The following is a 12,424-nucleotide window of genomic DNA, read 5'->3' as shown; positions in this document are numbered from 1 at the left end:
AAAATAATTTCATGTTGATAATGTATACAAATTTAGTTTAAATAATAATAAAAACAATAATTTCAACATATAATAATAGGAAAATAAAGACTTAAACTGGTAACGTAAATTTTGTAGAAGGAATCCATCATTTTTTTTATGGAGTGTTCAGAAATTAGAAATATTTTTAATCCCTTCGTTAGCTTGTGAAGAAAAGCAAGAATAATGATTTTCTATGTTAAATTCTAAATATATTTAGATTGAAAACACAATGAAAGATTGTAATCTATATAGATGCATATTTTTGTGTTTGTGTTTTTTTAATTTAAGGGTTTAGTTAAAGACACGTATTAAGGTTATTATTAGTTAAAGTTTTTAAATTTGTAATTTTAATTAATAAATAAATATAGATATATTAACAATTTAAATTTTATATTTTTATATATTTTTAATTAATTTTAATATATATAATTGCATTATTGATCGCAATAAAGTTATTTCATATCTTTTTGAGGCTGTTGTATGTTGTGTTTCAGAAAGTTGTAACCAAAGTTGAAGATTAAAGTCATGGAAACATTAATAAAAGCATGGGAATGTTTTGACTTATATTAACATAATTTAGTGATATCTTGTTTCTTGTAGGTAAGCCTTCTGTAGTATTTGCTACTATTGATTATTTAGTTTAAAATTGATTGGGTTGGCAATGCTTTGACTTAAAGATTAAAACAGGAGTTTTTCAATTTTTTACAAAAATATTTAATAACTAAAATAAATTAACCAAATACAGTCACAATTTATTATTTTATTTAATATTTATTAATTATTAAATAAATATTGTTCTGATCATTGAAAAATACTTTTAAGTTTCTGACCTTCACAAAATTTGGACGGATCAGTCTCTGACGGAAGCATTTGGACGGAATGGAGGCATTTGGATAGAGGGACTAATCTGTCTAAGTTTTGTGAAGGAGTATTTTTTAATGGTTAGGAATAAAAATGTCTGCAGGACAAAAGGTTAGTAACCTATTTGTCCTTTTCTCTTTATATAATATACAACAACAGCAATAAAGTTTTATCCTACTAGGTGAATTCAACTATATGAATCAAACGATGTTATTGAACTTTATCTATCATCTGACGCATAATTTTGTATTGATGACAAAGAAAGGACAATTAGGTAATTACCTGTTGAGATGTATTCCGGGGCAGCATATCCATAGGTACCCATAACTCTGGTGGAAACATGAGTGTTTGATCCCTCTGGTCCCATTTTGGCTAATCCAAAGTCTGAGAGTTTTGCTGTGAAATCCTATTATGATTCATAATATATCAATAAAAATAGTAATGAATTAATTAAGAAGACATAATAAATTAGTTAATTACGCACGGAATCAAGCAAGACATTGGAAGTCTTAAAATCCCTGTAAATGACAGGTTTGTCAGCTCCATGCAAGAAAGAAAGACCTTTAGCAGCACCTATAGCAATTTTATAGTTTTCAATCAATTGAGTTAGCCTAGTAATTATTTAAGGATCATGTTTAATAATTTACTAAAAATATTTTATATTATTATTGTTAATAATAAAAATTTAAAAAAAATAAATATATAATCTCAATCAAATATTTATAGGAATATATATATATAAACTATAACTTTTGCACCCATAAAATATACAGACGCTAATAAATATATCCATATAAGAATAAAACGACGATTGTAACCACAAAAGATGGCTTTTGTGTGTCAAAATTACCCGGATGTTGGTTACGCAATTAGTCTGTTAGGGTACTTTTGGCATACATAAGTCCTGTGGTTACAATTGTTGTTTTATTCTTATATAGATACATTTGTCAGTGTTTATATCTTTCATGGGTACAAATAATAATTTATTCTATAATTTTAGTTAACAAATTTTTATCTTACAAATTTTGATCAACAATATTATCTTGTTGTTAAGTGGAGTTGACTGTTATGTGTTTAACTAGAATTTAAAATGACTATTGTTGATAACTATTGTGATACCGAATAAGCGCTAAAATAGATATGAGACGCCACACTTTTTTATTTTTAATATTGGGAGAGAAGTGGTGTATAACAATGATATGGGGCTGCATGGTGCATAACCGGAGTGTGACGGCCAGGATCGAAGAAATCGGACGGTCCATTTTGAGGAACTGAAATCGGACGGTCCGATTTCAGGCTGGGCAGATACACAAATCGGACCGTCCGATTTGCGCCCCCAGTCACGTGTCGCGCATGCACGTTGGTCCAGCAAAGATGATCAAATCCCAACCATCCGAGCTCCCTTAAGCCAGTTTCCCTTTCCCTTTCCCATTTCACTTTCACTTTGTTCCATTTCTCTTCTCCCGTATACCCCACCCCCAAGCCACGGTAGGGAACTCCATTGTTGAAGGTTTGAGCTCCAAAAAATTGGACCACACAGAAAGTATGCCTAAAAGAAGAAAAGTGAAAGATGTGAATCGTCCAGAATTCTACATTACTAATTATCTTGATCATCCTAATTATGTAAGTGTTTAATTTAAAAATTTTTATTTTAGTTAAAATAATAATTATGATGTTAGAGATTAGTAATAGTTTATTATAATGATAATGTTAGGAATTAGTGGAGTAATAATATTTAGATATTTGAGTTTAATTAAAATAATATTAGAGATTATTCAGAATAAATTATGATGGTAAGATGTAGGGTATTAATATTGTGCAGAAGAAAAAATTATGTTACATTATAATAATAAATTAATTATTGTTATTAATAGAATAATTGCAATAATAATATTGTTAATAATAATACAGTTATTATAAAATTTTGGATGTATGATAAATAAATAGAATAAGTAATATTAATATTAATTGTTATAACGCTTATTGTAATAATAATAATTATTACTGCTAGTAGCGTTTAGTTTAACTATCAGTGGAGTAGAATACATATAGTGTATAGTAGTGCTAATGTGCTGTACGTGTGGATTATATAAATCAGTTAAGTAGTTTTAATTATTAGTAATAAATAATTTTTTTGTAGTTACTTAATATTGTATTAGTAGTAGTCCTTCGTAAATAAATATTAGGAATTAAAAATTGTTGAATTAATTATTTATGTTATAAGTTTAATATAAATAATTAATGAAGGGTTAGTGATTGATTAGTTGTTGTATGTTTGCTGTTAGAATAGAATAAAATTGAGTAGTTAGTTATTTGAGTATTAGTAGATAATATAATAGTTATTTGTATAAAGTATTGTATTGTATTGTTGTTATTAATATATTTATTGATTCTTATGTGTGGCTGGTTATTTGATAATGAAAATTCGATTTTTTTAAGTTTAATTTGTTAATTTATTAATATTGTTGTTTTTGTTTAGGGATCTAGAATGTTGCAATGTGACCACTACATGCTGCCGGATCGGTACAATCCAATAGTGGAGGGGTTTTTACGGGACACCGGCTTTTATTATGTTTCACAGATTGGAGTTGTCCAGTGTCAGTCGGCATTGGTTAATGCTCTGATTGAGAGATGGCGGCCCGAGACTCACACCTTCCATTTTCCGGTTGGTGAGTGTGCTGTGACACTGGAGGATGTGGCGTTAATTTATGTTCTTCCGACGAATGGTTTGCCAGTTACGGGACCGACACTGAGTAGTTATGAGGCGTTAGAGGCTGAATGCTTGGATCAGTTTGGTGTTGCACCTAGGGAGGCAGACTGTAGGGGAAGTTTCATCAAGTTGACGTGGTTTCGAAAATTGAAGGATCGGTTAGTGTTGGTTGATGATATCCAGATTCAGAGGTACGTGAAGTGTCACATAATGTTATTGTTTGGGACCGTTATATTTGGAGATAAGTCTGGAGCAGGGGTGCACTGGAAGTTTCTCCCATTACTCCGTAACTTTGCCGGGATAATACAGTTTAGTTGGGGTTCCGCATGCCTGGCACACCTGTACAGAGCGTTGTGTAGGGCAACTCGTGTCGACTGTAAGGAGGTTGATGGTCCGTTGACACTCTTGCTTGCCTGGGCTTGGATCCGCCTACCGTTCCTTGCGCCGATTCCTAGCAATTCTCGAATCTTTCCGATTGCAAATAGGTAAATTTAATTACTAAACGCTTTATAATAGTGTATCTTAAATTGAATTGATAAATGTAAATTAACGAATTGCATGATGTTAGGTGGCATAACTGGGAACGTGAGAATCGGCCTTATAGATTGAGGAAACTTGAGCACCTTAGGGGAAACCTAGATGCTCTGCAAGAAGGACAGGTCTGTTGTAATAAATACGTAGTTGTTTTCAATTAGCCGTGTTTTTATTCATTGTGTAATGCTCGGATTACTTGCATAATGTGTGCAGTTTGTTTGGGAGCCTTATGCAATAGGTCGGACCGATCCTCGGACCGATCCAGACGTGATTCCTCCTAACATCCGTCAGCATTCGGCTATTTGGAGTGCCACAGTTCCGCTTATATCTTTTGAATGTATTGAGTGGCATGCATCTGATAGGCTGAGGAGGCAATTTGGCTTGACTCAAGGCGTTCCTCAACAAGAGCGTGACCTAGGTGAAGCACACGGCCAAGTTCTAACAGGTCCGAAGAATCAAGATTGGTCTGGAACCCACTCATCCTGGGTTATGCATTGGATGAACCGGTATAGTCATGTTCTTGTTCAAGAGACGGTGCCATCACAGCATCAGTTAGATATCTACTTGCATTGGTACCGACGTACATATGGTAACCACTTGCATCTGACACAGCTCGGACCGGAAGAGAATCAGCACGGTGATCCTATGATTAACCAAGAGAATCAACAAGAACAACCACCGCCACCACCTCCGCCCCCCTCACAGACACATGCACAACAAGAGCCTAAGCAATTTACTCCATACATCCCTGAGACGCATTCTGCGGATTACTTGAGTATTCCAGTTCATCAGCAGTACTGGAATGTCCCGCACCAAGAATCAGGTGAACATGGTTCGTTTACCCAGTTGCTTGGATTCATGGCTCCTGTGTCAGGTTACTCATACCCAGCATACGGAAACATTCCCACCGACCAAATGGCCCAACCGAGTGGAATTGCTCCAGGTAGATTTTCATTGGATGCGAAACCTCGACAGATCACTTCGTCTGGTACTTCCGGAGGTCGGATTTCTGTTGACTCAAGTATGAGTGATGATGCCACGAGGGGGATCATACAGAGTGAAAATTCACGCCGTGTTCCGATGAATCTCATTCTAGAGAGCTACCAGCCAGTTGATGAGGACAATGATGACTATCTGGTTGACCATCCAGATGGGGATGAGGATGAGGATGAGGATGATGATGAGGACGACGATGAAGATGAGAAGGATGGTGAGGATGAAGATGATGGAGGTGATGGTCTGGATGATGGTTCAGCGCCTAGTGCAGGTAAAAGAATTTGTTACCTGATTGGACGTGGTGATTGATTATATGAGTTGATTAGTTGTTTATCGGATTAGTAGTATATTGATTATATGAGTTGATTAGTTGAGTTGATTAGTTGGTGTTCGAATTTATTAATTTGATTAGTTGTTTATCGGATTAGTAGTATATTGATTAGTTGAGTTGATTAGTTGAGTTTATTAGTTGGTGGTCGAATTTATTAATTTGATTAGTTGTTTATCGGATTAGTTGTATATTGATTACTTGAGTTGATTAGTTGAGTTTATTAGTTGGTGGTCGAATTTATTAATTTGATTAGTTGTTTATCGGATTAGTTGTATATTGATTATTTGAGTTGATTAGTTGACTTGGTTATTTGGTGGTCGAATTTATTGATTTGATTAGTTGTTTATCGGATTATGCTATATATGTAGTTAGTTGGTTATTGATTATTTGAGATGATTAGGTACACCCACTGGTGAAAAAGGAAAAGAATACAACCTTAGAGCTGACCCCCCTCGTCGGAGCGCCAATCGGTATACCCCATCCGCTTTTAAAAAGGTTGCAAAGAAATGAAAGAAATTAGTCAAAGATGTAAAATGGGGAATGAGAAAATGAAGTTGGAGTTATTCACGTCTTGGATTTAGTTATTTGTATCGTATGACTTATGTATCTATCAGGTGTTGGACTTGTGCATTTAGTGGACTTGTTTAAGTAGAACGTGTTGGACTCATTTATGGTTCATGTCTTGGATTTAGTTATTTGTATCGTATTTATTATGAATCTATCAGGTGTTGGACTTGTGCATTTAATGGACTTGTTTAAGTAGAATGTGTTGGACTCATTTATTGTTTCATGTCTTGGATTTAGTTATTTGTATCGTATTTATTATGAATCTATCAGGTGTTGGACTTGTGCATTTAGTGGACTTGTTTAAGTAGAATGTGTTGGACTCATTTATGGTTCATGTCTTGGATTTAGTTATTTGTTTCGTATGACTCAGGTATGTTTCAGGTGTTGGACTCACATTAAGGTCACATATGAAACTCATACAATAAGGTCGCACATGAAAGTAATACAATAAGGTCACATATGAAACTCATACCATACATAACATATTGAAAGTCACACTATAACTGGAGCCCTATTGGATTGTCGCATCCGGATTACCTGCCCCACCACGTTGACGGCATCTACTACGACTGTGGCCCTCGGCCCCGCACTGCTTACATCGCCTAGGAGCACGCAACATCCGAGTGTCCATCTCATTCAGGAAACGGGTCATCCTTGGCCGACCTTTAGACACCCGTCTAAGGAATGGATTACCTACGAATCGAGGTCCATGATAAACAGGCCATGTTGTGGGATTCCCGAGGGGCCTAAACCTAGCCCTATACACTCGTCGAACCTGGTCCATCTTGTAGACATCATGCACATACAGTTGCCAATCCAGCCGTTGGTTTGCACAACAAGCAAACACATGTCAACACGGAACCCGGTCCACTTGAAATTCACCACAGTCACACCGTTGACGACGGAGGTCCACTGCATACTCCACACCACTGGGACACTCACGCACTTCGAATACCTCATTCTGTCGGTCAAAGCAACTAACTTGGATGTTACCCGCTGCCCGCTGATTCGCATGCAGTTTGGAGGTTACAAGCTCAGAGAACACATGTCCTGCGTTAATTCGAGCCTCGGCCTCGGCTCTTTTCCGGGTGAACAACTCATTAAGCCTGTAAAACGTTGCCTTAACAAGTGCCGTGACTGGAAGATTGCGAGCCCCTTTCAGAACCGAGTTGATGCATTCCACTAGATTGGTTGTCATGTGACCCCATCGATATCCCCCATCAAACGCTAATGCATACTGCTCACGCGGAATCCGATCCAACCAGTTGGTATAAGCCTCACCCCGCTCGCGTAAACGCTGATAACGTGTCTCGTACTCGCGAACTGTTCGCGAGTATCCTGTCAAATAAAAAAAACCCACATTTAAAAAAGGCTCATCATAATAACTAAGTTCAGGAGTAAATGTAATCATAACTATCATACCGATGTTGACGATTAATTTCTGCAGATACGGAGCCTTGAATTTCCTGAGAAAGTTGGACTCTATGTGTCTGATACAGAACATGTGGAATGCTCTTGGAGGAGACCAAGCTCCATTACTACGAGCAATAGCAGCTCTAATGGAATCGTGCCGATCGGAGATAAGGCCGACACTATCACGTGTCACGACATGCTGTCTCAGGTTACTCAGAAAAAAGTGCCAAGCCTCAGATGTCTCTCCCTCAACTATCGCAAATGCAATCGGCACGATGTTGTTGTTGCCATCCTGTGAGACTGCAACCAACAAACAACCCTTGTACTTTCCATACAGATGAGTTTCGTCTACCTGCACTATTGGCTTGCAATGTCTGAATGCTCTAATACAAGGGTAATAACTCCAGAAGACTCGGTGTAGTACACGAATATTAGGAACCAAGTCATCTCCCTGATACGCAGGCATCGTTTCAAAATGAACGACTGCGGATGGCTCCTTGTGACACATAGCCTCAAACCATATCGGCAAGGCTTCGTATGAAGCTTCCCACCCACCGAAAATTGACTCCACTGCCTTTTGTTTTGCCAACCATGCTTTGCGATAACTTATGGTGTAGTTAAACTTTGCCTGTACTTCCGCAATCACTGATTTCACCCTTATAGACGTGTCAACTTCTACCAATGGCTTTATTGCTTCTGCAACTGTGTTGGAATCCAGCTTCGAATGATCTTGAGAAATGGTGGCCCTAGTACAGGTGTGACTTCCATTGTACCTCCTTATCTCCCAGCAGAACTTTCTGGACATTTTGGTCACCCTGATCAGCCAATCACATCCTGCACCATACTGGGTGCATTTAGCATAGAATGTCGTCGGTTCTGACTCATACACCCGATAATCTACACCTCTGCGGATTGTATAATCTTTCATTGCCTTAATTACTGCCTCCCTAGAACTGAACTCCATTCCCACAGTAAATTCGCCATCTGGCATAAGGGGAAGCTCTACTGCAATCACATCACAAATTTTAGAGTTGTCAGAAGTAATAATCTAATAAACTAATAATCACAGAACGATGTCATTGGTCCGGCTGAACCGGTCGGTTCGGTTTAACAAGTCGGTCTGGCTGAACCGATCGGTCCGGTTGAACCGGTCGGTCCGGCTGAACTGGTCGGTCTGGCTGAACCAGTCGGTTCGGTTTAACAAGTCGGTCTGGCTGAACCAGTCGGTACAGCTGAATCGGTCGGTCTGGCTGAACCGGTTGGCCCGGCTGAACCGGTCGGCCCGGCTGAACCGTTGTCTCTACTGTTTCTCATAAACTGAAAGCTCATACTCAAATCATACTATAACAAATCTTAATTTAAATTGATGGCTCACCTGCATTTACATATTGAGGAAACTCCGGCTCATGCATAGCCTCCAAATCCAACGACCGCATGAAACTCGGCTCTACAAAAGGCTGCTGGTTTGCTAGTGCATTTGCCACATCCGCCACATTTGCCACCATAGCCTCGTCAGCTTGATCTTCGTCTACACTCGGATCAACAACCTCGTAGTTACTTTCGAATTCTTCTTCACTATCACTGTTGTAATCTTCCAACTCAATGTCTCGGTCCACTGCAGATTGCTCGAACTCGACATACAGTTCTATTAACGATATTCGCGACCGACTTTCAAAATACACTGAAAACATTTCTTGCATGCTCGCTTCGTCGGTCACGTATTTCGTTTGAAATTGCACGAACCCACCAAAGACAGGTACAGGATATCTGTACAGAACACACGACACTCTGCTAGATACTTGAGAATCTATCTTCTCAGAAATTACACCTTTTAATTCTTCAAATGAAAGTGTGAACGGAATAATAATATCCAACGGATTTTCACACACAAACTTTACTCCTTCTGATGTTTGTAATAAAATTTTCCCATGATAATACACTTTTAATCTTACTCTATCATCCATGATAATAGAGAAGAGCAGATATACAAACTAAAAGAAGAGATCCGGAGATAAGAAGTTTAGATGCTTGTAAGACCGGAGAAGAAGAAAATGAAATGAGTACCAAACTTAAAATTTTACACTAGACTTAAACAAGAAACATAAAAAATTTTTTTGGTTTTTATGATTTTATAAATTTTTGTTTTTTTTTTTGTATTTTTCGAAAATATTTTTGGAAAAAGGAATAAAGAGATACAAAATTTTTAATAAGAATTCTAGGAATTATGCAATGTTAGTCTAAAGCTTCGGTCGAAAAAATTTAGACATGGCCAATGGCCAGCCAAGCTTTAAGAGAAAGCTTCGGTCCAAAAGATTAGACATGGCTAAATAGCCAGCCAAGCTTTAGCATAAAACATACAAGCATGCCAATGAGAAGTGGAAGCCTCAGTCCAAAAGAATTAGACATGGCTTCACAACCAGCCAGGCTTCAACATATCTCATGAAACTCTAGAATTCATTCTTAAAAATTCTGAAGAACATATATATATATATATATATCACATTCAAATCGGACCATCCGACCGCTTGCATTCTCTTTCGAAATTTTTTGCTCAAGAAAATCGGACAGTCCGATTACTAAGAAGCCCGCCCAAAAATTTTTAAACCCACAAATCGCTGGGTCCGATTTTTTGCTCTTTTTGAATGAGGCCTCAAATCGGTGGGTACGATTTCCTTAGGCCAAAAAAATAAAATCTCCCGACGCATGAAATCGCACGGTCCGATTACCATTCACGCGAAACCACCACGCACAAATCGGACGGTCCGATTTGTGCCCCCTGACCCCTGATCGAAATCGGACCGTCCGATTTCAGTCCCTCAGCTAACCGCCGTCATAACTCTGTTAAACACCTCCCATGTTCATAACCGGGTGTTACACCAAACGCTGCATCATATGTTAAAAAATTAGCCGAGAGGCCACTCTTTAATTTATTCATGATTTGTGATTGTTTTTATTTTTTTGTTTTAGTTTAATTATTTTTTTTATTTTAGTTTAATTATATTTATAGATAAAATTATTTTAATAATAAATATTTTTTAAAATTTTTTTTATTATAATTCAATTTTGAGGAGTGCTAAGGGTAGCAACTTTTGTGATTTGTAGCAATCAAATAGCCATCAATAATAATTTTAATGGTATGAGATTTCATCCCATGACTTACTTTTTTTTTGCTGGTTACATGCTGGCCAGAATATGAAAAAGTTGATGGCCTCCTAGACTTTTCCTTAAATTTTTTATGATTTTATTATGTGTTTATAATTTTAACTATATAATATAAAAAAATTGTTTATTATAATAGTCTTAATATAAAAAGCAGATCGTATACAATTTATTTTCTAAAATATTTATATATTAAATAGTAAATTATTTTGTATGAAAATTATTTGAAATATTATATTAAATTTGTAAAAAATTTGTGTAAAAATAATTTTTTATTTTGTATGAGATTTGTTTTAAATACGTAAATTATATTAAATTAAATTTGTTTGAAATTTAATTAAAAAAAATATTTGATTTGTCTAAAATTTGTTTAAAAAAATCTGTTATATTTGACTAAATTTGTTAAAAATTTGTCTGAAATGAAGTATATTTTTTATTTGAAATTTGTCTAAAATAAAATATTTTTTTACGTTTAAAATTTGTCTGAAATACATTGTCTTTATGTTAGCTAATCGATCTAAAATTCATCTAAAATACATCATAATAGTTAAAAATCTAGCAGATATATCTATTTGAAATCCACCATCACAGAATCGGTTGACAAAATTTCAGCCGAAATTATAGACAAAATGTAAATTAACAACAAAGATCTTTAGGACAAAAAAAATTCGTTTCAATTTTGTTCGAAACAAAAATTTTGTCTCTAAATTATTCGAAATTTATCTCAATTTTATCTCAAAATTCGTCTAAAATCTGTTCTGGAAATGGATCATCACCAATATCATGCTGCTAGTCCTTCCACTCTCCCTGTAAACTTCATCCTACCATCTTCCTTATAGGAGGCATGATTGTCCAACCCCTTCCCTCTCTCCTTGTAATTTATGTATTTAAATACAAATTCAATTTATGTTTTAACAAACCTCTCATTCACATTCATATAGAGTAGGTACAACTATTCATAAGCCAGTTTAGAGAGGTGCAATTTGATATCTTTACCTCCCATTTGAACTTTTTTTTTTAAATTAAGATATAGAAAAAAAAGGTAAATATTATCATTTCGACCACTACTCCTGAAAGTCTGAAACTGATGACTCCACTTTGGTTGCACACCTGCCCAACCCCTTCCTCTCTCTTTTAATATGTATATTTTAGATACTAATTCAGTTTCATTTCATTGGGTTTGAATTAAGAGGCTATATTTTTAGTTCAAATTGTTTGAGAACTATGTAAACTTGATTTTGTACACTAGAGAGTGACGCTAGATGTGATATAATTATGGTGGCAATGATCCATATTTTCTTTAGTTTTCTTTTATAGTAGTTTACAATGCCTTTTTATGAGTTGTTCTTTGATGTGTTGTATGCATGATAAGTGTGGGTTATTTTGATGTGTTATGTTTGGTGTATTTTTGAGTTGTAATTATTGTGACTTATAAATTCATGTGACTTTTATTAATTTTGAGTCTTTTGTTATTTCTTTAGCTTTTTTTTTTTTTTGGACTTGGTTATTTCTTTAGCTTTAGGATCGAGTTAATTAACAGGAACAATCTAAAAAAAAGTTTCGCCACTGCCCAAACATTATAACTGGGCCTGCCTGTAATTAACCTATTCTGACATGTTATAAAATTAATTAAGACAAATTATTTTAAGAACCTAAATTTGTTAATAGGTAAGATCTAAGCTTACAAGTTAGTCTTAATGTCTTATAAACTTATTAGGTCTGTTTGAATATGTTAAAACATAAATAATTTTTTATAATTAAAAGCTTATTAGATATTTTTAATTTATTATATTTTATTATAAAAACTTTTAAATATTCTAAATATTTTAAAT

The 12,424-nt window shown here is 35.4% G+C and overlaps 1 protein-coding gene and 1 long non-coding RNA gene across 2 annotated transcripts; both read right to left on the bottom strand.

Annotated features, from left to right (window-relative positions):
- LOC107642488 lies at nucleotides 1,254-1,475 on the bottom strand. The gene is made up of 2 exons (XR_001620668.2): nucleotides 1,367-1,475; nucleotides 1,254-1,288 (listed from the first exon to the last, which is right to left on the bottom strand). It is a non-coding gene; the product is annotated as an uncharacterized LOC107642488 (long non-coding RNA).
- LOC107639954 lies at nucleotides 6,714-9,397 on the bottom strand. The gene is made up of 4 exons (XM_016343512.1): nucleotides 8,809-9,397; nucleotides 7,443-8,438; nucleotides 6,976-7,358; nucleotides 6,714-6,932 (listed from the first exon to the last, which is right to left on the bottom strand). Exons 1-4 carry the CDS (start codon nucleotides 9,395-9,397, stop codon nucleotides 6,714-6,716), a joined length of 2,187 nt encoding a protein of 728 aa, XP_016198998.1.

This window comes from Arachis ipaensis, chromosome B05 (assembly GCF_000816755.2).
Source record: "Arachis ipaensis cultivar K30076 chromosome B05, Araip1.1, whole genome shotgun sequence".
NCBI classification, from domain to species: domain Eukaryota; kingdom Viridiplantae; phylum Streptophyta; class Magnoliopsida; order Fabales; family Fabaceae; genus Arachis; species Arachis ipaensis.
The sequence above is the reverse complement of the archived record's forward strand: the minus strand, read 5'-3'. Positions and strand labels throughout refer to the sequence as shown.